The sequence below is a fragment of the Fusarium redolens genome (assembly GCF_020744475.1).
Source record: "Fusarium redolens strain MPI-CAGE-AT-0023 chromosome Unknown BKA55scaffold_37, whole genome shotgun sequence".
NCBI classification, from domain to species: Eukaryota; Fungi; Ascomycota; class Sordariomycetes; order Hypocreales; family Nectriaceae; genus Fusarium; species Fusarium redolens.
The window spans coordinates 163,904-189,624 of NW_025763700.1; the positions used below are offsets into that span (position 1 = coordinate 163,904).

General features: G+C 48.5%; 7 protein-coding genes across 7 annotated transcripts; 3 read left to right on the forward strand and 4 right to left on the reverse strand.

Moving 5' to 3' along the window:
• Nucleotides 1–8,202: 8,202 nt before the first annotated feature.
• BKA55DRAFT_698505 (putative FMN-binding domain-containing protein) lies at nucleotides 8,203–9,113 on the reverse strand (the record flags this gene model as incomplete). The annotated part of the gene is made up of 2 exons (XM_046200524.1): nucleotides 8,203–8,989; nucleotides 9,091–9,113. The coding sequence occupies 2 exons, from the start codon at nucleotides 9,111–9,113 to the stop codon at nucleotides 8,203–8,205; spliced, it is 810 nt and encodes a 269-aa protein (XP_046041057.1).
• Nucleotides 9,114–12,803: 3,690 nt separating this feature from the next.
• BKA55DRAFT_600301 (Mss4-like protein) lies at nucleotides 12,804–13,281 on the reverse strand (the record flags this gene model as incomplete). Its single annotated transcript, XM_046196506.1, has 2 exons — nucleotides 12,804–13,148; nucleotides 13,207–13,281. The coding sequence occupies 2 exons, from the start codon at nucleotides 13,279–13,281 to the stop codon at nucleotides 12,804–12,806; spliced, it is 420 nt and encodes a 139-aa protein (XP_046041058.1).
• A 461-nt stretch (nucleotides 13,282–13,742) lies between these two features.
• BKA55DRAFT_668831 (tryptophan synthase beta subunit-like PLP-dependent enzyme) lies at nucleotides 13,743–15,248 on the forward strand (the record flags this gene model as incomplete). The annotated part of the gene is made up of 4 exons (XM_046197915.1): nucleotides 13,743–14,728; nucleotides 14,896–15,020; nucleotides 15,073–15,154; nucleotides 15,189–15,248. The coding sequence occupies exons 1-4, from the start codon at nucleotides 13,925–13,927 to the stop codon at nucleotides 15,246–15,248; spliced, it is 1,071 nt and encodes a 356-aa protein (XP_046041059.1). The 5' UTR covers nucleotides 13,743–13,924.
• A 3,307-nt stretch (nucleotides 15,249–18,555) lies between these two features.
• BKA55DRAFT_530318 (C6 zinc finger protein) lies at nucleotides 18,556–19,811 on the reverse strand (the record flags this gene model as incomplete). The annotated part of the gene is made up of 2 exons (XM_046189140.1): nucleotides 18,556–19,623; nucleotides 19,704–19,811. The coding sequence occupies 2 exons, from the start codon at nucleotides 19,809–19,811 to the stop codon at nucleotides 18,556–18,558; spliced, it is 1,176 nt and encodes a 391-aa protein (XP_046041060.1).
• A 473-nt stretch (nucleotides 19,812–20,284) lies between these two features.
• BKA55DRAFT_530375 (uncharacterized protein) lies at nucleotides 20,285–20,567 on the reverse strand (the record flags this gene model as incomplete). The annotated part of the gene is made up of 2 exons (XM_046189144.1): nucleotides 20,285–20,404; nucleotides 20,535–20,567. The coding sequence occupies 2 exons, from the start codon at nucleotides 20,565–20,567 to the stop codon at nucleotides 20,285–20,287; spliced, it is 153 nt and encodes a 50-aa protein (XP_046041061.1).
• Nucleotides 20,568–20,896: 329 nt separating this feature from the next.
• On the forward strand, nucleotides 20,897–22,132 carry BKA55DRAFT_266276 (uncharacterized protein). Its single transcript, XM_046185446.1, has 2 exons — nucleotides 20,897–21,259; nucleotides 21,318–22,132. The coding sequence occupies exons 1-2, from the start codon at nucleotides 21,226–21,228 to the stop codon at nucleotides 22,040–22,042; spliced, it is 759 nt and encodes a 252-aa protein (XP_046041062.1). The 5' UTR covers nucleotides 20,897–21,225; the 3' UTR covers nucleotides 22,043–22,132.
• A 1,418-nt stretch (nucleotides 22,133–23,550) lies between these two features.
• Nucleotides 23,551–25,550, forward strand: BKA55DRAFT_681827 (Alpha/Beta hydrolase protein; the record flags this gene model as incomplete). The annotated part of the gene is made up of 2 exons (XM_046198273.1): nucleotides 23,551–25,114; nucleotides 25,405–25,550. 2 exons carry the CDS (start codon nucleotides 23,551–23,553, stop codon nucleotides 25,548–25,550), a joined length of 1,710 nt encoding a protein of 569 aa, XP_046041063.1.
• Nucleotides 25,551–25,721: the final 171 nt, after the last annotated feature.

Below are 25,721 nucleotides of genomic sequence, written 5' to 3' on the forward strand. Positions count from 1 at the left end.
AAAGCTTAGAGTAGACTAAGTGAATGTATTCTAGAACGCAATTATAAATGAAAACCTCGAACATGATGTAGCTCGATATATTGGTGCCAACAATATGATGTTTATGATGACGTGGTAGACTTTACAGAGGGAAAGAACAAAAAGAAAAAGAAAGAAAACGGCCAAATCGAATTACTCTCCATAGGCTGAGTTTTGGTCTTGCAATTGCTTGCATGCCGTCATTTGGGGTTGTACTGGTATCAGATCCCAACTGTTTCTATTGTCAATTGTCACGCACACTGACATAAGGCTTATTTCTCATGGAGCTCTGCCAAATCTTCTCGTGTTTCTCTGCTGATTCTATGTCGAAAGATGCCCAAGTAGCAAAACGCTTTTTCTGTAAAGCCAAATACTTTCAATTAGGAAACTCATATCAACAGTTCTATACTAGGAATTTGTCGATGTAAGCACCAAGCTCCTTCAATCCAGCAACTAACACCTCCGTTTCACTGACATAGCCCATGCGGACATAACCCTTAAAGTCTTCATCACCTAATCAAGAATTATCAGCAGAAACGCATTGCATTTCCTGTTTTTGATCAATCACCGTCTAGCATCTTCGCCCCATATTTCCCCCGATGAATGAATGAATGAATTTATTCCGCCCGGAAGGAAACGCCTCATAGGGCCCACAACGTTGTATCTCGTTACATTGCTTTCCCCTCATTTTACCCCTTACAACCGCAACCTCACCAGTCCTTACACCTTGCCACTTTCCCCAGCCTCGCTTGTCCCTGCGACAGGCCTGCTTGAAGGCCAACTTCTCCAAGTGTTCAGCGTCCCATCTTCAGCGGCTGAAGCCTGGTCTGTCTACTAGAGGCTGTACTATATTAGTTCTTGGTGTATTATGTCGTTTGGTTTGTTAGTGTATCTTGTATGTTTTCATGTCTGTGTAGCATCCAAACGACCTGTGCTTATCGCAAACTTGATCGCTGCTCGCACTGCTGCCAGGTTCGGCCTCCACGTATGCCCGTCTTCTGCCGTCTTGCCTCCCAGGAAGAATGATAGATTACCCATCATTTCCCGGTCGACATTTCGCATATGTTCTCCTTGTTCGTCCAACCGTGGACATCGGAAAAGGAAATGGTCGACCGAATCTTCTTCCTGGCCGCAGTCGCACATATCTGTCTCTGCTGCGCCTACCATGCAGTACCCACCTGCCGTACGTACCCACCTACCGTACAGCAAAAAGGAAATTCCCCCATACAAAATGCTATTTTTCAACCATATGTTAAAAATTCAACAAAAATAAAACCCGTGAAATGATTTTAGAATTTCGTTTTAGAATGAAATGGATTTTAATATTTTCGCGGTATTTTGACTTCACGCCCTGCGCGTGTGCGTACTACACCTAATTCTTCCTCCTCCGAATTTGAACTCTCAACTTCTTCTATCCCTCCCACCTCGATCACATCCTCAACAGCATCCGCCTCTTCAATTGCTTCGTTTGCCTCGGAAATAGTCTCACCAGTTACCAGAGCTTCTGCCAATGTCATGAATCTTTTGTTGGGATTCGGTATCGCCTTCCTCTTCTTGCCTCTGCTCAACCGGCCAACTTCCTCCTCCAGACTGGCTATTCTGGTGCTCAGAGAGGCGATCTTTGACTCTTGAGCTTCAAAGCCTTTCGATATCACAGAATAGCGCCTTCTTGTTGACGGGCTCTTGTTCTTCCCCATATCTCGGATGTGGCGGCTGGTCTTTGGCGTATTATCAGAGTCGACTTGCCCGTCTCGGTGGCCGTCCGACCCGGGCGTCGCTTCCTTCTTGTCCGGCTGAATATCAGGATGTATGAGCGCTTTCCGCCGTGAAATCGGCCAGTTTCCAGTCACTCTCTAGCCTGAGAGTATATTTTTCTTCGTCATACCCACTTCCCTGGCCTTGGCATAGGCCTTGATGAAGTTGACCTTGTCTACCGGCGCAGAATCGGTCAGGCTGGCGAGTTTCTGCAGTTCTTTTCGGTAGGCAGCCTTGGATACATTGAAGACGCCATTATCCAGCGGCTGCAGCCCATGAGAGCAGTGTGCAGGCAGGTAACAGCAATATACGTTGTTCAAAAAGCACGTAGCCATCCACTCATCCTGGATTTTCAGTCAGCGCCGTCAGCGGCATTTCCGATCTAGAACAGGTAGATACTCACAGATACATGGCTTCCATGGCCATCTAATATGATGAGCCTTGCCTCAGACTCATCCGCCGGTTGCGTTTGAGGCAGATAGACCTCCTTGAGCCACTCGACTGCGATATGGTTGTCCGTCCAGCCATTGTCGGACGTGATATAATACCAGTCGGAGATCCCCCGGAGCTCGTCTATAAACCACTGCTGCTGAAGCTCTTTACCTTTGAAGATAATCCCCGGCTTCAGAAGACGACCATCTGCGGTGACGGCTTCGATAAAGGTAGTCCAAGTGTGGGACTGAGAGCCCTTGAGGAAGGCCTTCCTCCTAGGATCGCTACTGCCAATAACCAAGGAATCCAAGCCTATATTTTTCAGTGGATTAGTGAATTTGGTAGCAAAAATGATCAATACTCACCAAATCCAGCCATGATACCGCCCTCGTCAACATTAACCGTGTTCTCCGGTTTGATCCAGCCATATTCGCTCTCCCGGATATCAAAGTACCAATTGACGGCCATTGGGGTAAAGGAATTGAACCTTGCAGCTTCCTGGCGTTTCCCCACCTTCGTCTTGATATCGTCATGGCGTTTAATGAACCTAGCTAGCCAGTGTACACCGATAGGCCTTTCCCGTCCTTGCTGTCTCAAGAGGGCAGCAACGGTGGCGCGAACTTGACTGTGAGAAGGAGCATAGCCCAAGGCCTCTTGTCGAAGTATCCAGGTAACCAATCTGGACTCCTCCGACTTGGATAGCAGCTGAGCAGGCTGGGTGACCTCGGATTTTGACGGTAGGCCTCTTAATCGGTCAGAGAGAGTGGTCGGAGGCACGCCGTTCTTCTGGGCGGCCTGGTTCTGGGAGAGGCCATTTTCTGTGACATCTAGTATGGCCTGGATAACATCGTCCTCCGTATAGGATGATTGAGGCATGTTTGAGGTGACCAAGGAAAGATGGGGAAGAGAAAAGTTTGGATGAAGCTTCGAGGAGGCTGGTTGATAAGGGAGGCATTTTGAGACATTTTATATTAGTTCCGTGCGACCACACCGCAAGCGTCATTGTGGAAGCAAAGTAGAAATATTAAATTCCATGCAATTCTTAATATAACAGACATTTTCTCATCAAAATATCTTTCATTTTGACAACGTACTCTATAAGTGAAATTGGGCATTTTGTATGGGGAAAATCTTTTTTTGGTGTACGGTAGGTGGGTACGTACGGCAGGTGGGTACTGCATGGTATCCTGCGCAGATACCTGTTGACCCGTGCCATTCCCGTTCGTAGTTGCACCAGTATGTCAGATTCGCGTCTCTTCAGGGCGTCATATAGTGTGCGCTGTCAAGGGCAAGGATTACGACCATCGTGAATAACTTCACAGTTGCCATGAACTCTAAATCGCAGGCAGCATCCTGCTGCCTAGACGATCGGCAGACTGAACATGAATATAAGAGACCGACTCTCGTCGCTCCTTTAGATAGAAAATCAAGTGCTCATTTGGTCTTGGCTGTCCATCCGCACATGCGATATGCGCGTGTGCTTGCCGGGCGGCGCCTTGTCGAGCCGCTTCGAATAGCTGCCTACGCTCTCAGGTAGCACCATGTGCTGTCGACGTTGTGCTAGTAGTACTCTCAGTCGGGTCGATCGGGCCTGGTACGGCGGTTTCATTGCTCTGCATCCGCTATCTGTGGCTTTTCGCGCTTCCGCCTTTGCTTTTACTCTCAGCGTGAAAGACTCGTTTGTGGACGATACCTAGCGCATTTTAATGGTGTTGCCACCCTTTTCCAGTCGTCTCACATGTCTGTAGATCTCCCGAATGGTGTCTTGCCCTGACTGCTGTCGAGGTGTCGCGATCGCTTGCAGTGCTGATCTATTTCTTGTTGCAATGATCACATCTCGATGTCAGAGACCGTCAGGCATGCACCTGAGGACTACTGCTATCGCTTCCAGCTCGGCCGTGTATGCGTTCTGCTCGTCTCTCAGGCCAAGAGTAACAGAGTACCTTGCTACTACCATCCACATCCCCTTTTTCGGCATAACCCTTCTTTCGGCAAGCAAAATAAAAAAGCCACCACCAAAAATCAACAACTTCACTTACACAGAACTTGACCGAATTGATAGAAATCCGTAAAATCTTTCGTTTCATAAATCATAAATAGGGTTTATCTATTGTATTCTGGTTTTTTTCACCATCCGCCGCGACCGCCTGGGTGGTTGGTGGGGTATGTTTTCCTCTCTGACTTCGATGACAGAACCAGCCTCCGATTCTGACTCTTGCTCGCTTGAAGAGACATATTCCACCCTGACGGGCGTATAACGAGTCGCCCCTTCTGGTATGGGCTCCTTACCAGCTAGAGTCTCCCCTAGAGTCATAAAACGTTTATTCGGATTCGACACCGCCTTCCTCTTCTTCCCTCTCTTCAGGCGAGCCAATTCTTCCTCTAGGCTAGCAATCCTCAGCGTATGCGCCGCTACCGTCTGCTGTTGTGCCTCAAAGCCCTTAGCTATCACGCTGTACCGTCTCCGTGTCTTTGGTGTTTTGTTCAACCCAAGGTCACGAATTTGACGGCTCGTCTGTGGAGTATCGTCCGAGCCAAGATACGGCCTAGGTTCAGGAGTCACTCTTGGGCCGCTGTTTGGCCTGTCCTGTTGGATTTCAGGGTGTCGCAGCGCTTTGGAACGCGAAATCGGCCAGTTGCCAGTGACCCTCCAGCCTGACAGTATGTTCTTCTTAGTCATTCCAACTCGGCGAGCCTTGGCGTAGGCCCTGATGAAATTGACCTTGTCCATAGGAGCGGAATCAGTCAACGAGGCGAACTTTTCCAACTCTGGTCGATATGCGGCCTTCGACGCGTTGAAGACTCCATTGTCCAGTGGTTGGAGTCCATGAGAGCAGTGTGCTGGCAGATAACAGCAATAAACGTTGTTCAGAAAGCACGTGGCCATCCATTCACCCTTCCACCACTCAGCACTAATCTTGAGGTGGGAAAAATGGAGAACATACTGTTGCATGGCTCCCATGACCATCTAAAATGATCAGTCTAGCGTCTGACTCGTCAGTAGGTGTTGTCTGGGGCAGATAGACTCATTCAAGCCATTCAATGCCTATGTGGTCATCAGTCCACCCGTTGGGCGAAGTTATGTAATACCAATCTGCTATCTTCTTGAATTCCTCAAGAAACCACTGTTTCTGGAGTTCTTTCCCCTTAAAGATTATACCGGGGATTAAGGCGCGGCCATCGGCGGTAACAGCTTCGATAAATGAAGTCCAATTTCGAGTTTGTGGTCCCTTGAGAAATGCCTTCCGCTTTGGGTCAGCGCTTCCAACAACCAGGCTATCTAAGCCTAAATAAAAAGGATTAGTCGTCAATTTCAAGCACTGACAAGGTATACAGATAGATACTTGCCGAAACCAGTCATAATACCCCCTTCGTCAACGTTGACGGTGTTTTCAGGCTTGATCCAGCCATACTGTCCATCCCTGATATCAAAGTACCAGTGAACTGCCTTAGGCGTGAAAGAGCCGAACCTATTGGCTTCTTGACGTCTACCAATCTTGGTCTTGAGGTCTGTGCGGCGCTTGATAAATCTAGTCACCCAATTGCGTCCTAACTCGGAATGTTCGCCCTGCTGTCTCAACAAGCCTATGACACAAGCGCGGACCTGATTGTGGGACGGAGCATAGCCTAAGGATTCCTGACGGAGTATCCAGAAAGCCAATCTGTCCTCTTGATTCTTAGACAAACGTCGGCGAGGCTGGATCTGCTCTTTCACGGCTGTCTGGCCGTTAAGTCTATCGATTAAAGTCCTTCGGGGCACTCCCCGTCTCTGAGCCGCTTCAGAGGGTGAAAAGCCATTATCAGTAATGTCCAATATAGCCTCAGCCATGTCGTCCTCTGTATATTCCCATCGAAGTCGCGACATAGGCATTTTTTTGTCGTTGTCCAAGACAAAGACTAAAAAACAAGGCAAAGAGCGGTGAGGAATTTGGTCATCTAACTAACAACATTTCCATAGCACAGCATGCATATATCGCATACCCACCCCTGGCTTTGGTCCGCCCCACAAACACGCTCCGTCCCACGCGTCAGATCAGCGCTACCACCTACGATAAATTGTCAAAAATCGAATTTTTCTCCAATTGACTTACTTTCTTTTGTATTTTCTTCTCCGGGTTCGAAATGCGTGAATATACTGAGCAGGACCTACAAAGCGCCATCGTAGACGTCAGGAATGGGGTTGCCGTTAGGACCGCTGCCACACGCCATGGTGTACCAAGAGGGACACTTCGTGCCCGCCTTAATGGTGCCCAACCTCAACGTACGGCGCACGACGACCAACAGCGGCTCACGGCCAATCAAGAAGAACATCTTAAGCAATGGATTTTACGGCAGGAGGCCCTCGGTTACGCGCCAACACACGCACAAGTGCAAGCAATCGCTAGCAGCGTGCTTAAACAACAAGGTGACCACAAGCCCCTAGGGAGGAAGTGGTCCAGTCACTTCGTGGAGCGCCATTTGGCCGTCAAGACAAAATTAGGCCGTCGAACTGACTGGAAACGTATAAATGCGGCCACTCCGGATAATATCAGGGACCTGTTCAACCTATACGAGACTGTGAGCTGGATCCCTCCCCGGCGGAGGTACAACGCCGACGAGGGCGGCATTATGGAGGGCCAAGGCATTAACGGGCTTGTTATCGGCTCCTCGCAGGAGAACCCTAACACGGTACCAGTCAAAACGATAAATGCCCGGACTTGGACGTCTATTGTGGAGTGCATCCCGGCGCTCGGGGTCGCTTTGAACCCCCTGGTCATCTTCAAGGCCAAAAGTATCCAAGAACAATGGTTTAAGAAGGATTTCCTAGCTAAGCATCCTGGCTGGCATGTTACCTTTTCGGAAAACGGGTGGACAAGCAATGATATTGCTGTCGAGTGGCTAGGGAAGGAGTTTTTACCCCAAACGCAACCTGAAGATCCAGCCGATGGTCGCCTACTCATCGTCGACGGTCACGGCAGTCATACCTCGGACGAATTTATGACTATGTGTTACCTAAACAACGTTCACTTACTCTTTTTCCCTGCTCATACTTCCCATGTCCTCCAGCCCTTGGATCTCGGCTGCTTTTCCAGTTTAAAAATGGCCTATCGTAGGTTAATTGCGGAGCATACGGCTTTGACAGATGCGACAAAGGTTGGAAAGGCAAACTTTCTCGAATTTTATGCGAAAGCTCGTGAAATTGGTCTTCGAAAGGAAAACGTTCAATCTGGGTGGAAGGCGACAGGCTTATACCCTAAAAGCGTAGCCAAACCTCTAAATACTCGATGGGTCATGGTGGCTAAACGGCCAGCTATACCACTACGTGTCACCTCGGATATTTCAACACCAAAACGCGGCGGCGACGTCGTAAAGCTATTTGCCGAGAAGAGCGGCTCTCCTACTTCACGACTGTCTATTCGAAAAGCCGCTGTGGCGTTGGATAAGGTTGCGATGGAGGTTATACTAAGGGACCGTGAGATCGAACGCTTGCGGGTGCAACTCGCCCAGGCAAAACCGACTAAACGTCGTAAGATCGTCCAAGATCCGAACGAACGCTTTGCAAGCCTTGCGCAGATACTTGCGCAAGCTAATCGAGAGCCTCAACAACGTGTTCGGAAGGCAAGAAACGCGGTACAAGAGGTCATTATCGTGGAGGGGGAGAGTAGCTCTGAGTCGGAAGAGGAGCCGGCACTGGCTCGACGGTCGGCACGCAATCGGCGACCAACAAAATGCTATATGGAGCGAGATTCAAGTGCAGAGGAAGAAAGCGACTAAAGAGCGCCAAATGCGATTTTCCTTGTATTTTTACCATTTAATTTGACTTTGTTGCGACCTAGTTACGTCGATATACCAGTTGTGCGATGTAGGCTAAATAGAGCGGGCCAAAGCGACGACTTAGCAGCCAATGAGGTCTGGTAGATAATCTCGTCAAACCATTATGAACTACGCTCGGGAGGGATAAACAAATAGCAGTGACGTATATTTAAGATAGTAACTAGCCTGCAACCCTCTAACCGCTTAGAGGGTGCTCTTCTGTACCTGAGATGCCTTCGACTTCTCCTTGATCTCCCGCCGCTCTTCGACAAGATCAGCTACCCTCTGTCCGGTCTCAGTTCCGAGTTCTCGGAATCCTGCAATCACTCCATCGCTGTCACCCCGAGTCTCTTCTTGACTCATCTTGAACTTGCCCTCAAAGCGCTCAATCTCAATTTCAATGCCGATAATGGCCTTTTTCATGAGCTCGATATATCTTTCTGGCGCGTCCGATACCTTCCAAGGTTCGTGGTTGCCGTCCTTACCATCGAACCCCATGAGGTTAACTTCCGCGTGGCGAGTGAGAGCATTGATTTGTGAGGTCAGGTACTCGGACGTCTCGGCTGACTTGGAATCCACATAGACTTTGGCCTTGCCGTAGACCTGAACAGCAGCATAATTCCAAGTGGGGACGACCTTTGTGGTGGTAGGCTTCGTCTCGACCAGAAACTGGGGAGGGATATAATGATGAACCGGGGACTGGAAGATGACAAGTACATCGTTCTGAAGGACTTGTGTGTTCTTGGTGGTAGCTTCTTCGATAATGGCCTTGCTTTGGGGGTTTTGTCTAGCAAGGTGACCTCTCAGAGTTCCAAACTCGGTCTCACTCTCTTCATCTTGAATATCCAGGACCCACGGAATATGGCTGGCTTGGGCAAGGGGATAAGATCCTGAAGGCGATGAGATGACGGTAGTAAGAAGCCCGAGAGGGTTCTCCCGAACGAGACGTCGCAGGACACGAAGGTCTGTCTCTGCATGGTCTTTTCCAGGGCTGCCGTCAGATCAGATTAACAATCAGATATATCAATCAATTCAGACACAAGCATCTGTGCATCTGATATATCTGATATCCTTAGAAAGGAAGATGACTACCCTAGAACTGTCGGATCATCCATATTTTCCGGTCCTCAGAGTGGGGCACTTCCCTAACAAGCAGTGATGCTACAGGGCGGAGTCAAGCCGATTGGCTGGTTTTGAACCCCAGCCCGCTCAGGGCTCGGTTGGAGAGCAATCTACAGGCAGATTAATTGGCTAAGTTGCCCCTTTTTCCTACCTCTTGCCCCAGTACAACACAGCCCTAGCCAGAGAAGCCAACATATCCTTCAATGTTTGGAAGCATATCTTGGCTGATGGGTTTCAATCTGTTGAAGCCCCTGCTGATTGCAACATACAATGTCGGAGACCGCTATAAAAGGCAGCCTTGCTAGTAGCCCGTCGTCATCGCCGCCACCACCCGCATTTCCTCGTCTCGGATCCCGGTCTAAGGCCATCGCTAAGCAGTATGATGCCGCTTTAACTTTGGCCTCGACTGCCAATTCGTCCATTGATGACCTTTACAAGATTATTTGGGGCCAACGACGTTTTGTTATTGCAAGCCTCTTAGATAAGAGGAAAAGTAGGGGCAGGCGAAGCTGGATCGGAAACCATGGCTGGTTCCTTGCAGAGTTGAGGAAAGACAATACATCCAGTGGAGATATCTGGTGTTGCCGGCTCTGCGATAATAAGGGTGCGCCTCGATTTTTCAATGCCCAGTCGACATCATCGGCATCAGCTCATCTTTTCAAGTTCGTGGTACTTGCCATTTCCAGGTTATCACTAACGGCTTTTAGAGCTCACAGGATCACCGAGACCTTTGAAGCGGGTTCATCTGGTGACCCTTCAGTTCTCGGCCTCCAGAGAAATGGATCCAAGAAACGGCCGGCTTCTTCCCTCCTTCTTCCTAGAGCGAAGATGGCACGGATTAGAGAGCTCTCTGTTGGTTATATCATTGATTCTAATCTCCCCTTTACTACCTTTGAGAGTACCTATCTGCAGGAGCTGTTCCGTCAGCTGGACTCTGATCTTTATGCTCAGGTGCCCTAGGGTCGAACTGCAACCAAAAAAGATCTAAAGGACATACTCGTTTCAAAGAAAGCGGCTGTCAAGGAGGAACTCGATAATGCTGTTACCCAGATACATCTTAGCTTCGACCTCTAGACATCTCCGAACAGGTTAGCTTTTATTTCCATCTTTGGTCACTTTATCGATCGGAGACACTCTTATCAAAGCCGGCTGCTGGCTTTCAAGAGGCAGATCGGATCTCATGCCGGTGAGAATATCGCTTACACCATAAGAAGCGTCGTCCGTGATTAGGGAATCGATTATAAGCTAGGGGTTTTGATCTGCGATAATGCGGCCAGTAATGATGTTTGCTTACGGAACCTCTACACAACTCTCGATGCCTCGATAACTCGAGCGGACACGGAGGCACGAAGGATGCGATGTTTCGGTCATATTCTAAACCTCGTTGCCCAAGCCTTCCTCTACGGCGACGATGCAGCTTCTTTCGAACTTCAGTCTGAGGCCTATGATATATCAGAGCGGGTTAAAGGAGATCTCGAGTACTAGCGAGCCAAGGGTCTAGTTGGGAAGCTTCATAATATCGTCAAGTCCATCCGAGCCTCTCCGCAATGCACCGAAGCTTTAAAAGCACTTACAAGGGAGCAGGAGGAGGTAGATACATATAAGCTTGCAGAAGAATCAACTGCCGAGCTTGAAGTCATACAGAATAACGCTACGAGATGGAACTCGACTTACATGATGATTGAGCGTGCCTTAGTCAAGCAGTCTGAGCTCAACAGCTTCATTCAGGAGTTAGGGCTAGAAGCAGACGCCTCGAAAAGGGTTCCTATAGCTGACATTCTGACATCTGATGACTGGAAGGTCCTCAGGAAAGTTAGTCATATTTTGGAGCCGGTCTATAATATGACGATGAGAACACAGGGATGGGGTATAAGCGGGGGTCACGGTCGGCTCTGGGAAGCCATGACGGGAATGGAGTTTGTCCTAGAACATCTTGAAGACTGGAAGGTTCTCTACGAGGATGAAACTGCTGATCCGGCTGCGGAAGAATGGTATACAACCCGGGGGGAGGAAGCTGGACCGGCCATGAGTGTGACATCAACACTTTCGCGGCCACCGACAGTCGGACAAATCCGGGAGCGACCCTCACGGCAGTCACGGTTACCATCACGACTTCAAGGATACGAAATTACACCATTGCGCCGCCGTCGCGAAACGACTCTTCCAGCTCGCCTACCCGCCAGCTCACAGTTTAATGAAGATGCGCTTCCTGTACATTCCCGAGAAGACTACCTGCAAGACGATGCTCGTTCGGTGAGCAATATTGCCAGTATGGAGGGTCAGGAGCGCGCTAGCATTAAGGCAAGTATAAACAATGCTTAGATTAAGTTAAACGAGTACTATACTCTCCTCGGACGGTCGCCTCTGTTTGCAGCCTCTGTTGTTCTGAATCCGGACCTTGGACTCCGGTGGCTGGAGACCAATTGGACTTCCCCAGAACAGCTACAATGGCTTCGAGATGCAAAGGACGGCATCAAAGTCTATTTTGAGCGTTGGTACTCGAAGAATGACGATAATGCCTCTGAGAGTGTCTTTATCACGCCTTCGTTGATGCCCCGACCTGAACAAAGTAGGTTTGAGCAGTGGATAAAAAGCCGGCAACCTAAGCTCTCAGCAACAGGCAGTGAACTCGAACGGTATTACAGGCTCGAACCAGAACAGGTAGATGATCCCATTCGTTGGTGGATCGACCATAGCAATGCTTTCCCACGTTTGAGTAGGTTTGCACTGGATATTCTTGCTATTCCGGCCATGTCAACCGACTGCGAGAGGGCATTCAGTCTTGCGAAGCTTACAGTCAGCTCACAGCGACATTCTCTACTTGGATCGAGCATTGAATCGATCCAGCTACTGAAGAACTGGGTCAGGGGAGGATGTATTACTCTCGGAGGTCTATGCTCGAGTAACAAGGCCGATTAGAATCCGACGGTGGGGTCGTGAGGCCGAGGGAAGCTTCACGTGAGCTACGACATATCAGATATCAATCAATCAATCAAATCAGATCAGATTCGAATGGTGATTTATCAGTTCAGATCAGATTTGGGTCCTAATCTGATTTGATTGATCTGACGGCAGCCCTGGAGATGCACAGGCGCTCTGTTTATTCAGGAAACTGTTTCCTGATCGCAAAGTCGTTCAGATCTACATAAATGCACTACCTTGTATAGGTGGCGGAATTCACTGCGCTACACAGCAGGTTCCCATCGTCCGCTGACTTCAATGCACACCTACGTTGTAGTGTCGTACGGCAAAGAACAAGTGATAAGATAGGGGGAAAGGTTAAGTTAGTTGCTGGCGATTCTCCGAAATTACAGGTGATTTGTTTGTTATTGATCTACCTAGACCAAGAAAGCTATGATTTCCCCATCAGTTCTTTGTGTGCGCCTTTGTGAATCGTTCGAAATCTGCCGAGACTGCCGCGGTTAAAATCAATTATCTAAGCTAATCTGCTCAAGTTATATCCTACTTATGGATTAAAGACAGAACCGGGCCCCGTTTCCAGTTTCGGACCAATCAGTGATGATAGATTTAAACAGGGGCTCAAGAATCCAAAACGGGGCCACAGACCAAAGCCGGCTAGCATGTTCACCCATGTACGAGCAATACCAGGTACGGTATTCCATTTATGTTGCCACAAGTAAGCTGGTTAACTCATTCAGATGAATAGGCCTAGAACTCATGGATTAGAATGACTCTTTCTGTGCAGCTTTGTCAAGACGACGAAGCCAAGAGGCTCTCTCTGGCACATATAACTCGGCGTCAAGTTTTTCATCTAATTTTTTCGCATCTGATAACGTTCCCGCCTGAACCAATTTTACACCCTTGAACTGTGGTGCAGTAGCCTCCTTCCACAAAGTAGTCCCGCACTCCGAGCAGAAAACGACGGTAAGCGTCATTCCATATTCATGCTCTTTCGAGAAGGACCTTGGTTGCCCTCTGGTGAGCGTAAAGTCTTCTTCAGGAATAACAAAGTTGACGGTGTTAGTGCCGCCGGAAATTTTACGACAAGGGCTGCAATAGCAGACGGCCTGCCGATGGGGGGTTGGTTAGATTGGCTGACGTAATGGGGTGGTGTGAGATTTTTACCCTCATGACGGGCTCACCCGTGTATATATAGGCAACGGCGCCACATAAACATGCCCCAGAGCTCGTGGTAGTCATTTTGTGTTGTTGATTTGAACGGAGATGGCTCTGATGAATTATCGTGGACCCGAAACCGAGAGACTTGACGTTACACTTATAATTATTAGTGAATCTATGTGATAGAACTATTCCAGCTCGCACTTTTTCATGCGGTATTTTATATCTCGCAGTAGCTCTTAGTTTACCAATTCGGTCAGCTTTCCGGCCTCGTGTTCTAAGCGCGTCTGTCACTCGGCACATTTAGATAATACCGCCGCTTAGACTCAACAGTTCTATTATTCCTTAGTGTCGCGCTAGCAGTTGTTGATCTTGCCGGGAACTGCTTATGCTAGTGACTGTGATTGTTAGGTCGGCTAAGTAAGCTTGCTTAATTAGCTTGCTCAGGCTTGCCCCACATAAGTCAAATCGCTACTGTTGCGGGCTATATTACATAACTTTTCCGGGCCGCCGTCTAGGCTTGCCGATCGTAGCTATGGGCAGCTCGGAATACTTAGTCAAAGATCTTAATCCATCCTCCGTTACAATCCACGTGTTACTTTCGCTCCTTGTATAATCTTCACCAAGTCTAATACACTTCTATCTATTACAAGAAGTTTATCCGATTCAGCAAACCATCTGTACCCTCCCTTTCTTTTGGACTTTTTTTATCTTTAAATTCACTATGGTCTCAGTGCCTGTTAGCAACGTGCTAGACACCATTGGCAACACGCCCTGCGTTCGCCTGAACAATGTCGTCCCTAAAGCATGCGCGCAAGTGTACCTCAAGCTTGAATACTTTAGTCCGACCGGCTCGTACAAAGACCGCCTGGCCAAGTCAATTATCGAAGAAGCAGAGAAGAGAGGCAGCCTCAAACCAGGAATGACAGTAGCGGAAGCAAGTGGCGGCAGCACTGGTTCATCACTCGCGCTCGTCTGTGCAGCCAAGGGGTACAAGTGCATTGTGGTATCCTCGAATGCGTTTGCGATCGAAAAGCTTCGAACTATGAGCGCGCTCGGGACTCAGGTCGACATAATACATAGCCATTCGGGTAAGATTCACGCTGATCTCATTCCGTCAATGATTCAACGCGTTGCCGAGCATGCAGAGGATTCTCAAATATACTGGACGAACCAGTTCGAAAATAAAGACGCATTTGTCGGATACCAGGTCTTGGGCTTAGAACTCATACAACAGTTTCCATACGGTGTGGACGCCTTTTGCGCCGCTGTTGGAACGGCTGGCATGGCAATGGGTGTTGCGCAGGCCCTAAAAAATACCTTCTCGAACTGTCATATCGCCGTTCTCGAACCTGTATCTTCGTCGCCGATTTCGACTGGTCAAGCCGGGGAGCACCACATTGAGGGCATTGGTATCGGGAGTGTCCCGCCACTTCTTAACAGAAACTTATACGATCAAGTTTTGGCGATCGAAGAGGAAGAAGCCCGAGCAATGTGTCGTCGATTGGCCAAGGAAGAGGGACTTTTAGTAGGAACCTCGACTGGCCTGAATGTTATCGGTGCATTAAGGCTGGCGAAAGAGTTAGGCCCTGGCAAAATAGTCGTAACCATTGCTTGCGATACGGGACTTAAGTATATGAATGGAGATTTATTTTCTTAGCTAGGTAATTATTTTAAATAGTATATAGATTATAGATCTTTGATGCCATCTGCCATGTTTCTATTGGATCTAATGGCGGTAATCTTGCCGTGCTGAACCAACATGCGGTCCGCGAATTCAACTGGTCCATCGCGTGCGGTACTAGTCCTTGTCAGGATCCGTCCGTTGTAGAAAATTTTGTTGGGCGTTATGGCGAGCTGAAGTGGTTTTAGACGAAGACACTTGGTTTGTCGACACCTTGAGCTTGTAGCGTTATCAAAGGCATTATACGGATTTATGTTTGGTGTGGCGCTGGTATGTAATTATGGTAAATTTTTCTACAAAATAGGCCGAACGATTCCCGAGTACCTTTACTGATCGCTACAAAGCTGCCGCTCGGGATTTGTGAACTGGTTGAGGGCAACTCGTGCCGAGATAGCTTGTATCCACTTAATGACATGATCCCATTTGTCGACCTAGAGCCTCGAGTCTAGCTAATCTACTCAGTCCGGACTCAGTCGGTCATCAGATGCGCACCGAAGGTATGATTCGTCATGGTTTGAACAAAGCCCGCTTTCCTTGACATGCGACAACAAGGATCGCCTCACTTGCAGTGCATCAAGGAGTGGGAAAGTTTGTACAGTACATGATCAGGTCTACCCTGGCAAGTAGGCATAATCTGCTTCGGTTTAATTCAAAGTTTGGGAAGAAACGTCGGGGCGCCGAGGCGCTTGCCTAAAAAGAATTCACATCTCAGTAATCAATTGTAGAGTTCAATAAATATATGTTCCACTCACTCAGCATTACTGCGCAATATGGTAGCTATGGGAAGGAACACTGTGCCGAGTCACTTTCGGGGCGCCGCGCGCAAGCCTAGTACAGTGGGATGCAATAAGTTTGAATACCGGGCGTGTATCCTCTTTTCCCGCTAGCCCTTTTAAGTCAGCTACTACGTGCATATCAGCTTTTGCACGGCTGATAAGAATATAGTGATTGGCTAGATTGAGCTTCTTCCTCAGATTAGAAGCAGGCTAAACTCCAAACAGGCTAGACAGGGGTATAAGTACTTCAAAAGGTATTCAAACTTATTGCATCCCACTGTACGTCTTGCGGCACGGCCGCAGAATATGGGCCCTGGCCCGTGACACCTAGGGCAAGAAGATATCAATCCAGTCAGTCCCAAGGGTGTCAAGGTAGCTGTTAAAGACAGCGATTCAGCCCGTGAAGTCAATAAGCTAGACATATGTCAGACGGAAGCTTAGGCTTTTATAGACCATGATCTATTATGCAAGGTCAGCTTCCTAATTTATAGAGAGCTTTTAAGGGTGCTAATGAGCATTTTGGTGACTTTAGACGCTATTAAGCTGATTGGCTGAGGTTGAGCGTGGAATACCATGATACCATATAGAAGCGCATAGAGATAACCAGTTTTTAATGTTGAGGATGGCATATTCAATGTCAATCTTAATACAATCCCGCATAACGATTAAATGATGTAAATAATATTGTAATTGCTATACGATATCGTGAGGAAACACGGTTAGAATGCAAAGGTAGATGGACGTGAAAGTGGTGCAAAAGTAGTCCAGAATTAGGGGTGGTTGCTGCCTTATCCTATATATTTTTGAGACGGATAACTTACGATATGCTATATTCCAATCCGTACATTAGGATATAGTCTTTATTCTCCGCCTCTTTACTCTCGTAATTCCACTCCACTTAGCCCGTAAGTCGAAGCCATCCGTTACTCCCCTGCTTTGCAACCGGCGCAATCTTCTCGCCGACTCCCGAGCTTAATCTCAAGCCACATGACGTTTCAGGGATAGAGCGCCTGAGCCCGAGCTGGCGTCAGGAGAGCGTCGCTTAGCTGCATTTTTGAGATAGGGAGAGACTTAGTCTTGACAGGTCTTATGACAAACCGCTCCGTCACATACAAATTTAGCGCCACTAGAACGCTCCTCTTCCATTCTTTCAATGTCTAGGGGGCACCAGGCCGAGAGTGCTGACGGTCATACGAACGTACCCGAATCACGCCGCCCATGACTCCAGAGAAGTCTCTGTCGTGGCGTTTGCGGCTCTGTTCCCGTGCTTAAGGCTTGCTGACACCTTGAACCATACAGTAATCCCCGAGAGGATACTGGTTTGTTTGCTGATGCAAAGGCGTATCTTACCATTCATATAAGAACCTGCGATAGTACACCAACATAGTACTTCTAGATGCTAGCCCGTGGATCTTTGAGCCCAGCATTTATAACCAAGCGTTTACTTTACTGCAGAATATACTATAAAACTGAACTATAAGCAATTACTACATTTATCATCTAGTCTAGCCAGGTAGCTTATTGTAACGGTTGCACAAGCCGTTAAGCCACAGGGCAAAAGATCGGGCTATACTCACTATGTGAGCAATTACAGTTGTGCTTACAGCTGCCTATAGAAGCCTTACAACGCTGTTACGGGACCAATCGTAACAGTTAGTCCCTATTACCTTCTGATCCTTAATAGGTATAAAAGCTATCGCGTAGTTAACTTTAAGAGATATTGTGAGGAAAATAAGAATATTACCCTTTATATGCTTCCTTATTGTGACGGTTGGGTTTTCCAAGGGATAAACTAGACCGTTATAGGTTTATGTTGGTAGGATTGTAGGGTATAATCTGAGCGTAGCGAAAGATGTCACGTCTCTTAATAGTCAATAGGGCGGGTTAGGCGTATTGAGGTAAAGAAGTCTTATTGATAGCTGGTGAGCTAGGTTCTATGAAAGTGCTAATGAATGTGTTCTATATACTAAGGCTTCCTGTGTGAAGTCGATCGTAACTGGGAACGATGCCGTTCCTGGCGCGACGCGGTCCTGGAGCGCCGTCGGTCCATGTAAGTGTCGGTAGCTTTCCTAACCATTCAAGACGTAGAGTTCTTGACGCTTGAGAAAATGTACGCACCTGTCGAAAGAAAAGGCTCTGCACTGCATGCGCCAGAGTTGAGATAGCGAATATAATAATTATGGCCAAGTTGGAGTCGAAGCTGGGATGATACGGCCAAATTGCGCCGCATGCTCCGACAAACACATGTCCATGCTCGTTAGGTGGGACGGATATACATATCAGGGAAGTTGATGTCGCGGTCGCGGCCGTTGCCATTGTTGAGACCGTGGGGCTAAGGTGGTTCGATCTGCTGGTGACTGGGATGTGGATACCATGTAAGGAGCTGTGCTCCTCTCGGACCGCGTTTTAAATCTGGCTTCATGAAAGTTACGCTGTTCATCATCAAGAACTGTCTCTGGTGGTGATTCCGCACGCGCTAGCAGGCAGTGGATCAATAACAGCAGGTCACGGGCATCCCGAGGCGGAAATTGTCAAGGACTCACTATCACGTATTGAATACGCTGTGCCAAGGCGTCGATCTCGGCCCATAAATTCTGATCCTGATTAGTGGAAACTCCCCTTGGACTGGAAAAAAAGACATGGTGTGACGTCACGCAACTTCTAGCCTCAAGCGAGATAAACCCTCTTCACCCATGCTTCATGTTCAACCCTTCCTTCGGGTCACGATACTTGTGGTGAATCCTACCAGTAGCGTTTGTCCTATGCAAGGAACAGCTTCTATCAAGACAACATTATGAACAAATGAGGCGTGGACGCATGTAGAAGTGACTTCTCTTCTCCTTTTGTCAAAAAAAACAACAAATTACAAGATAGTCTATACCACGGTTGTTGTACTCATTCAGTCGGCAGCCAGCCGACTTGCTCCATAGGCCAGCTCAGCCAGAAACGTTTCGCAAGTGGCATGCAAGCGTAGATTTCTGACATGAGATGTGTAGGCCAATCTTTTACCATCCAGGCACACTCCAATCGCTTGATCAACACCACAAAGTATGAAAAGAGTAGCAGCGCCACTGGGTCAGTGGCCTGTACCAGTTTCAGGTAATGATCCGATACACGATGTAACCAGCTGAAGACCGTGTAAGCCGAGACTTGCGCTGGTTCGTCATACACCACTGTGTAGCACCTACGCAGAAGCGTGAGAGCTTCCACCAGGCTCTCGCACCGCTCGTCATCCTTCGTGACGTTGATATCTATGAAGGATGCTAAAGCCTCTAGAGCTTCTTGGACGGATGGATCGAGGGCTTTGACTGGAACTTTGTTCGATTCTAAGCCAGAGAGCGGGAATATTGGGTGCAGCTCCTCGTTCTGGACACTTGCGAAGTCACATGCTTGCTCGATTGACCGAAGTCCGCGAAAAAGTGTCAGCCAGTGCGATGGGCCATTCTGGTTGAATATAAGCAGCTCTCCTGGGCATGGGCCGAGGGCAAATGTATGCAAGCAAGTTATTGTTGCAAAGAGATAGAGTGCGGCACAGTTTGACTCAGTGACGCGTGAGAGAAGCGGCGAGGCAAGCCTCAGGGCCTCTTCCCAATGCACATTAGCCTTGTCCAACAGGCGGGCAGGCATGTCGCTCTCAACCTGGTACTTCATGTGACGTAGGTGCAACGCGCCTAGAGTAATGACTGCATGGAGAAGAAACTGGTGTTTAAAAGACAGCCTCGGGACTGTAACGCTCCAAAAGTATTGGGTGGCTTGCTCGTTACTGAAACTCTTAGATGTGACATGGCAAAAATGATGAAACAGCTCAAAATCCCCCACATCTAGACTGGTTGCACAGCACCGGACGGATGCTGCCACACACGCCGTCGAAGCTGGGCTGGAAGCAGTGCTCTGGTTTGTGCCAAGGCTGCACACCAGCGATCGCCTGACGCAGTTGGTGCAAGCCGGCGTTTGCTCATCGCACTGGAGATTTGGACCAAAGAATTAGCTTGAATCATTTTGGAACGCAGGTCCACTCGACTGCCGGGTTAACCGTTCGTTACCTTGATCCTCCTTTTTTTGCAGAACGTGCATCCATGACGTGACTTTCTATGGGCCCTCCGGTGGACGACTTTACCACCTTGGTCAGTAGGTGGGGTATTCTCATTCATGGAACTCAGAGCCGCGTGGAACAACTACAGGCTGTAGGTAGAGACAGACGTGTCAAAGAAGAAGTAAGAGGGCTATACGAAGAATACGCTCCTCGTGGGTCCAAGGCCTAGAATAAGTAGTGTTAAAATTAAGTTTGGGCTAAGGAAGTAGCAAAACGGGGCTAAGACGGCTTGACCTTGGACCAATCCAATGACGCCGCCAAAGTCCAGGACCCGTTAGGATCCACCACAATTTGGCGAATACGTTGTTATACGTCTTGATACGCGCAATACGCACCCAAGACCGTCCGTGCGCAGGGAACAACCAGATCGGCGAGTCCTCACCCAGGCTATGGATATCTTCCGAAGTAGCGTGTCCCTCTTTTTAGCATAGCTAACTTTTCAAGATCCACACCTAAGACCCTGAGATTTTCTCAGTTTACGTCTCATTACGCCGAATTAACAAGGGCCGAGTCTTTTCTTCCAGATTGTACCTATTGCGTGCGGCAGGGTAACTCAGCTGACAAGTGCCGTCGGGCTTTTTCAGAACCCAGAAGCTTCCCCGTTTCGCAACCGGCGAAACCTTCTCGCCGACTCTCGAGCTTAATCTCAAGCTACATGACGTATTAGGGGTAGAGCGCCTAAGCCCGAGCTGGCGGTCGGGAGAGTTCCGCTTAGCGGCGTTTGGGATAAGGAGAGACTGGGTCTCAACACGGCCTTATGACAAAGCGTTCCTTCACTTACAAACTTAGCTCCACTAGAACGCTCCTCTTCCATTCTTTCAATGTCTGGGGGGCACCAGGCCGAGAGTGCTGACTACCGTGCGAACATACCCAAATCGCTGCCGCCTATGACTCCTGAGATGTCTCTATGCCGTGGAATTTGCTGCTCTGTTCCTGTGCTCAAGGCTCGATGACAGCTTGAGCCATAGTCTCCGAGAGGACATTTGTTTGTTTGTTTGCTGATGCAACGGTGTATCTTGCTATTTGGATAAGAACCAGCGGTAATGTACTAATACAATACTCCCAGGTATTAACTGATCAGCGGATCTTCGAGCCCGGTATTTATAATCAAGCTTTTACTTTGCCGCAGAAGACACCACAAAGCTGAACTACGAGCAACTACTACGTTAAGACGTCAGTCCGGCCAGGTAACTTACCAGAAGTAGACTAGCCTACGACATCTCACGCGGACGAAGATGGTCCGCCAGTCCATAATCGACTCTCAACCTCGGACATCCAGCCCGTAGAGGTACGCAGTCACGCAAAACCACGTGGTATGGCGAGACTGGATTCCTATTTCGCTATAAAAGTGTATAAAACTAGACAGCATCATCCCTTGAGTTACAGAATGCATATTCCAACCGCAACAGTCTTCGAACCTGCTCTCTCCATCAATTTCTGCTCAGCCCGAATCAGCACCCAATTACATTATCATGGCACTCAACAAGAGGATCATTCTCATCACTGGTCAGTATCACTTTCCTCAAGTGTCAATTTTCTGTTGGCTTACTCTTAGCTTTCCCAGGCGCCAACTCCGGCATTGGCTATGACACCTCCTACGCCCTCGCCAATGACTCGCCAGACAACCACATCATCATAGGTGCCCGTTCCAGCATCAAGGGCCTTGCAGCTCTCAACGAGATCCAGGCACGTAAGCCTGCCGGCACACTCAGCTTCCTTGAGCTCGATATCACCTCCGACGAGTCCATCAAGGCTGCCGCGCAGAAACTAGAGTCTGACTTTGGCGTCCTCGACGTACTCGTCAATAACGCCGGCATTTCAGGCAAGGAAGAGGTCTCGCGAGAGAATTTCCACACCGTCTTCGACACCAACGTCTTCAGCACCATGCTCCTGACCCAGGCACTGGAGCATCTGCTGCGGAAGTCCCGCGATCCTCGGATCATCAACGTCTCCTCGGTCCTCGGCTCCATCACGGTGCGGAACGATCACTCGTCCCCATATACACAGGTTACGGGAGAGACGTACCGCGTCAGCAAAGCGGCGCTGAACATGGTTACCGGAATTCAGGCCTATAAGTTCAAGGAATGGGAGCACCCAGCGAAGGTCTGGTCGTTTTGCCCTGGGTTTGTGGTCACCAACTTGACCGGGGAGGATAAGCAGAGCAAGATTGACCGAGGGGCAGAGTCTTCGGAGACGAGTGCCCAGGGGATAACGGAGATTGTGAGGGGTGATAGGGACGACGAGGTGAATCAGTTCTTGGCCAAGCGGGGTGAGGTCCTCCCGTGGTAAATCCGGGGTCCGCAACCGGGTCGTTTAAGGCCATGACGGATGGATAAATTAGCTCTAATGAGTATGAATGAATTTCTCTGACTCCAGGAGGGGTTTAATACGGCCGTGGTGATATCTCCCTCAGAGCTTCTTACCGAGAACCCAAGGCGATACAGTCCTTCGGGTAGCGTTGCATAAGTTTCATGTTTGTCCGTTATTCATGCAAGGCCTCAGTTGCGCCCGGAACCACTGTTGCCCATGAACTAGATGCCACCTAGTCTGGACTTGGCTGAGGTGGTGACTGAAACTCGCAGCAGTGTATTCTTTTTCATTAGACCAGAACCCCTCTGTTGCGCATGGAGATCCATTCATCCTGGCTCTGGAGTGGTAGCGCTCAACGTCCGGAGTGACCGACGCGGTCAGCCAGGAAAACTCACTGAGCCGCAATTTAACCGGGGTCTATCTCGGACGACAGATTAATCAGACGCAGTAGCACTAAGACAGGGTTACAAGCCTCGTGGGTGGTATCGAGTGAGATATATGCAGGGTTCTCTTGTATTTAAATCTGTTGTATATCCTCCGCTGAAAACACGTCTTAAGGTCTGGTTGCTGCTGAATGAAATTAATAGCCCATCGCTTGTCAACTAGAGATGCATCGTGGTTATTAAGCAGTCGAGTAGCCATTTCTTCAATACCACGCAGTCGCGGGGGATATCCTCGCGAATCTAGGTCGATAATAAACTCAAGAAGAGTCTCTTTTTCAAGGTCAGATAGCTTCCGTATTAAACCCCTTGCTGGCGGCGACGTAAGTTATTACGATTGACTTTATAGATCTCTGCGGCGCGTGGGATACCTAGTTTTGGTTTATCTTGAAGGGCCTGAAGTGCAAGATTAAGATTAGCCTTGTAATTTGGTTATGACAAATCTGATTGTTGAGAACTAACTGAGGAAATCATTGTTTCAAAGAGATGGAGACTGGTTGATGGCCAGAAAGAGAAACACACAAACACACACACCTTGTTCAAAATGTATTGAAGGATATGTATTATGACCAGTTCATTCTACCTATGGTCTTAATTAACTACAGTCCTAAGATGCGAGTATCGTGGTCTTATTGTCATGTGCTATGTTCTTATGCATGCCTAGATTTCCTTTTAAAGCTAAAATAGGAAATACTGTAATTGATGGAAATTTGGCAGTGGGGCGACTAATGCTGATTAATGTCTGAGGTAAGGTGGAGGTAGCTTATGCCGCAATTTCCTGATATTGCGTTTGTGAAACTTTTGGATCAAGCTAATCTAAATAGCGGTCGCATCTGTGTTCGGATCTTTTTACATGTCGAGGCTGATTTGTAAGGGCGCGCACTTCACACTTTTCCGTAGTCCGTTGTCATCTGCCGCTTTGCGATTTTGTAGTTTAGCTTGCCGTAATTATATAAATGCAGCACGATTCCTTAAAGTCAAGGTCCTCAACTCCTCACACTTGGGCATCTATCTCTATATACTTTAACCAGTCTAAATACTGCTAAAATGCAGCGTGCTCTGAAGCTCATTTTCCACATACTGTGGGCTCTCCCTTTCCTTGCACCACTTTCTTGGGCTACTCCAACAACACACATTTCTACTCCCATTGTCAATATCAGAAATGGAACATTAGCAGGCTCATATGACTCAGTCCGCCATCAAGATGCATTCCTCGGCGTACCATTCGCAGCGAGCCCGACCGGAAACCTTCGATTTAGCTTGCCTCAGCCACCAAAGCCTTGGAAGGGGATCAAATCAGCCAAGTCATATGGACCGTTGTGTTTAGGCAACTCTGCTGGACTCGTAGGATTCAGCCAGAACACGTCTGCGCCCATGAGCGAGGATTGCCTCCATATTAACATCATCCGTCCGTCTGGCATCAACAAGTCTCGCAAGCTTCCGGTCTTTGCCTGGATTCACGGCGGCGCCTGGGTTGAGGGTAGCGCAGGGGATCCCAGATACAATGGCTCATTTTTAGTCGAGACGTCAGTTCAGATGGGCACGCCTATCATCTTTGTCAGTTTTAATTACCGCCTGGGCGTTTTTGGCATGATGAACGGGCCGGCTGCAGCAAAGGCTGGGCCACCGAATGTCTTCATCCACGACCAACGCCAGGCGCTTCGATGGGTACAGGAAAACATAGCATATTTCGGCGGCGATGCTTCGCGAGTCACTATTGCTGGGGAATCTGCAGGCGCTTCTTCTGTCGGTCAGCATCTCATCGCTTATGGAGGTCGGAACGAGGGGCTTTTCAGCGGCGCTATTGCGCAAAGCGGAGGTCCTCTATCATCGTCTTCATATCGCAACGCAACTGAGACGGAGGCCTACTCGAACAAAGTACTAGAGGAAACGGGCTGTACTGAGGCGAAAGATCAGCTATCATGTCTGCGTGCTGTTCCCGGCGAGGCGCTGAGAAGAGTCAGTCAGATGCTTCCTACGGCCTGGGTCGTCGATGGTGAGCTTTTTACGTCAACTGGCTCACGTCTTCTCGAGTCGGGATCGTTCGTTAAAGTTCCTCTCCTGACTGGGTCTAACCGAAATGAAGGCACGTCTTTTACGCAGCTACTTGGTTTAACAGTAAACTCTGATGATGAGTTTTTGGCGTCCGTCAAGGGACTTCTTGGGCGACCCGTGGAAGAAGCAGCCTTGGCCAATTGGTCCACGTTGTATCAGATGGAAGTCGATAGGCCCTCTCCTGCAAGCTTGGGATCAATTCTGTCTAATCCAGGCCCACAGCTAGGAGCCCAGTATGGAAAGACAAGCCTCTGGCTTGGAGACGCTCTCTTTACGGCTGGTCGACGATTCGCCAGCCAGAAGTGGGCTGATTACCGCACGCCAAGCTATAGTTATTTCTTTGACACTCCGCCTGCCAACCTGGACCTCGAAACACTCGGCGTGGCTCACTTTCAGGAAATTCCATTTACCTTTGCTAATACCAAAGCCGTTGGTTGGGATACCGACCCTTTCCCTTCTGAGCCTAAGAAGAGGCAGAAGTATTTGAAGCTAGCTGAAATTATGAGTCGTATGTGGATCAGCTTCGTGGTTACAGGATCACCTAACTTTCACTATGGTAAGTCTCCCCTGCCATAGTTAATTATTCCTACCATTAAGTGCTTTGGAGAAAGCGCCTGTTTTTAAAGAAAGCCGGCTAATGTTAAGCAGTGTCCGATTTGAAAGTAAGGTGGCCAGTATACTCCCGGGACAACCCAAGAAACCTGGTTTTTAGCGCTGAGAATGGAGTCTCACTGCAACAAGACATTTGGAGGGCTGAGGCAATTGATATGTTTTCCTCTTTAGCACCTAGCTTAGACTGGTAGAGTAGTGAAATCACGACTAGGTAAACTATGTTTTTATTTCTAGCATTGTATAACTCAGAACTTATTGGGGTCAGGTCGGACTGTGGACTGGGGCATCAACCAGGCGGATACTCCTACTACTTGCTAAGGCCTGCAGACCGACCCATTCTTAACACCACAACAACATCATCACCGGGACTTATAGAATAGACAAAAAGCTTTAGAATAACTTAGAGAATAATGCAAAGCCGTTCAAAAATCAATAACTCCGCCCCTAGCTAAAGTATAAAAACTCTGACGGTAGTTAAGGATGTAGTTTCACCGAAAACACTATGTCTGTTTAGCCTTTGGCCCAAATCATACTCCGGTATAGCATTACAC

Excerpts from the sequence above, each read along its gene's own strand:
- BKA55DRAFT_266276 (XM_046185446.1), top strand. The coding sequence starts at position 21,226 with ATGGCACTCAACAAGAGGATCATTCTCATCACTG. Across the intron at positions 21,260-21,317 it reads GAGGATCATTCTCATCACTG|GCGCCAACTCCGGCATTGGC; the intron begins GTCAGTATCACT and ends TAGCTTTCCCAG.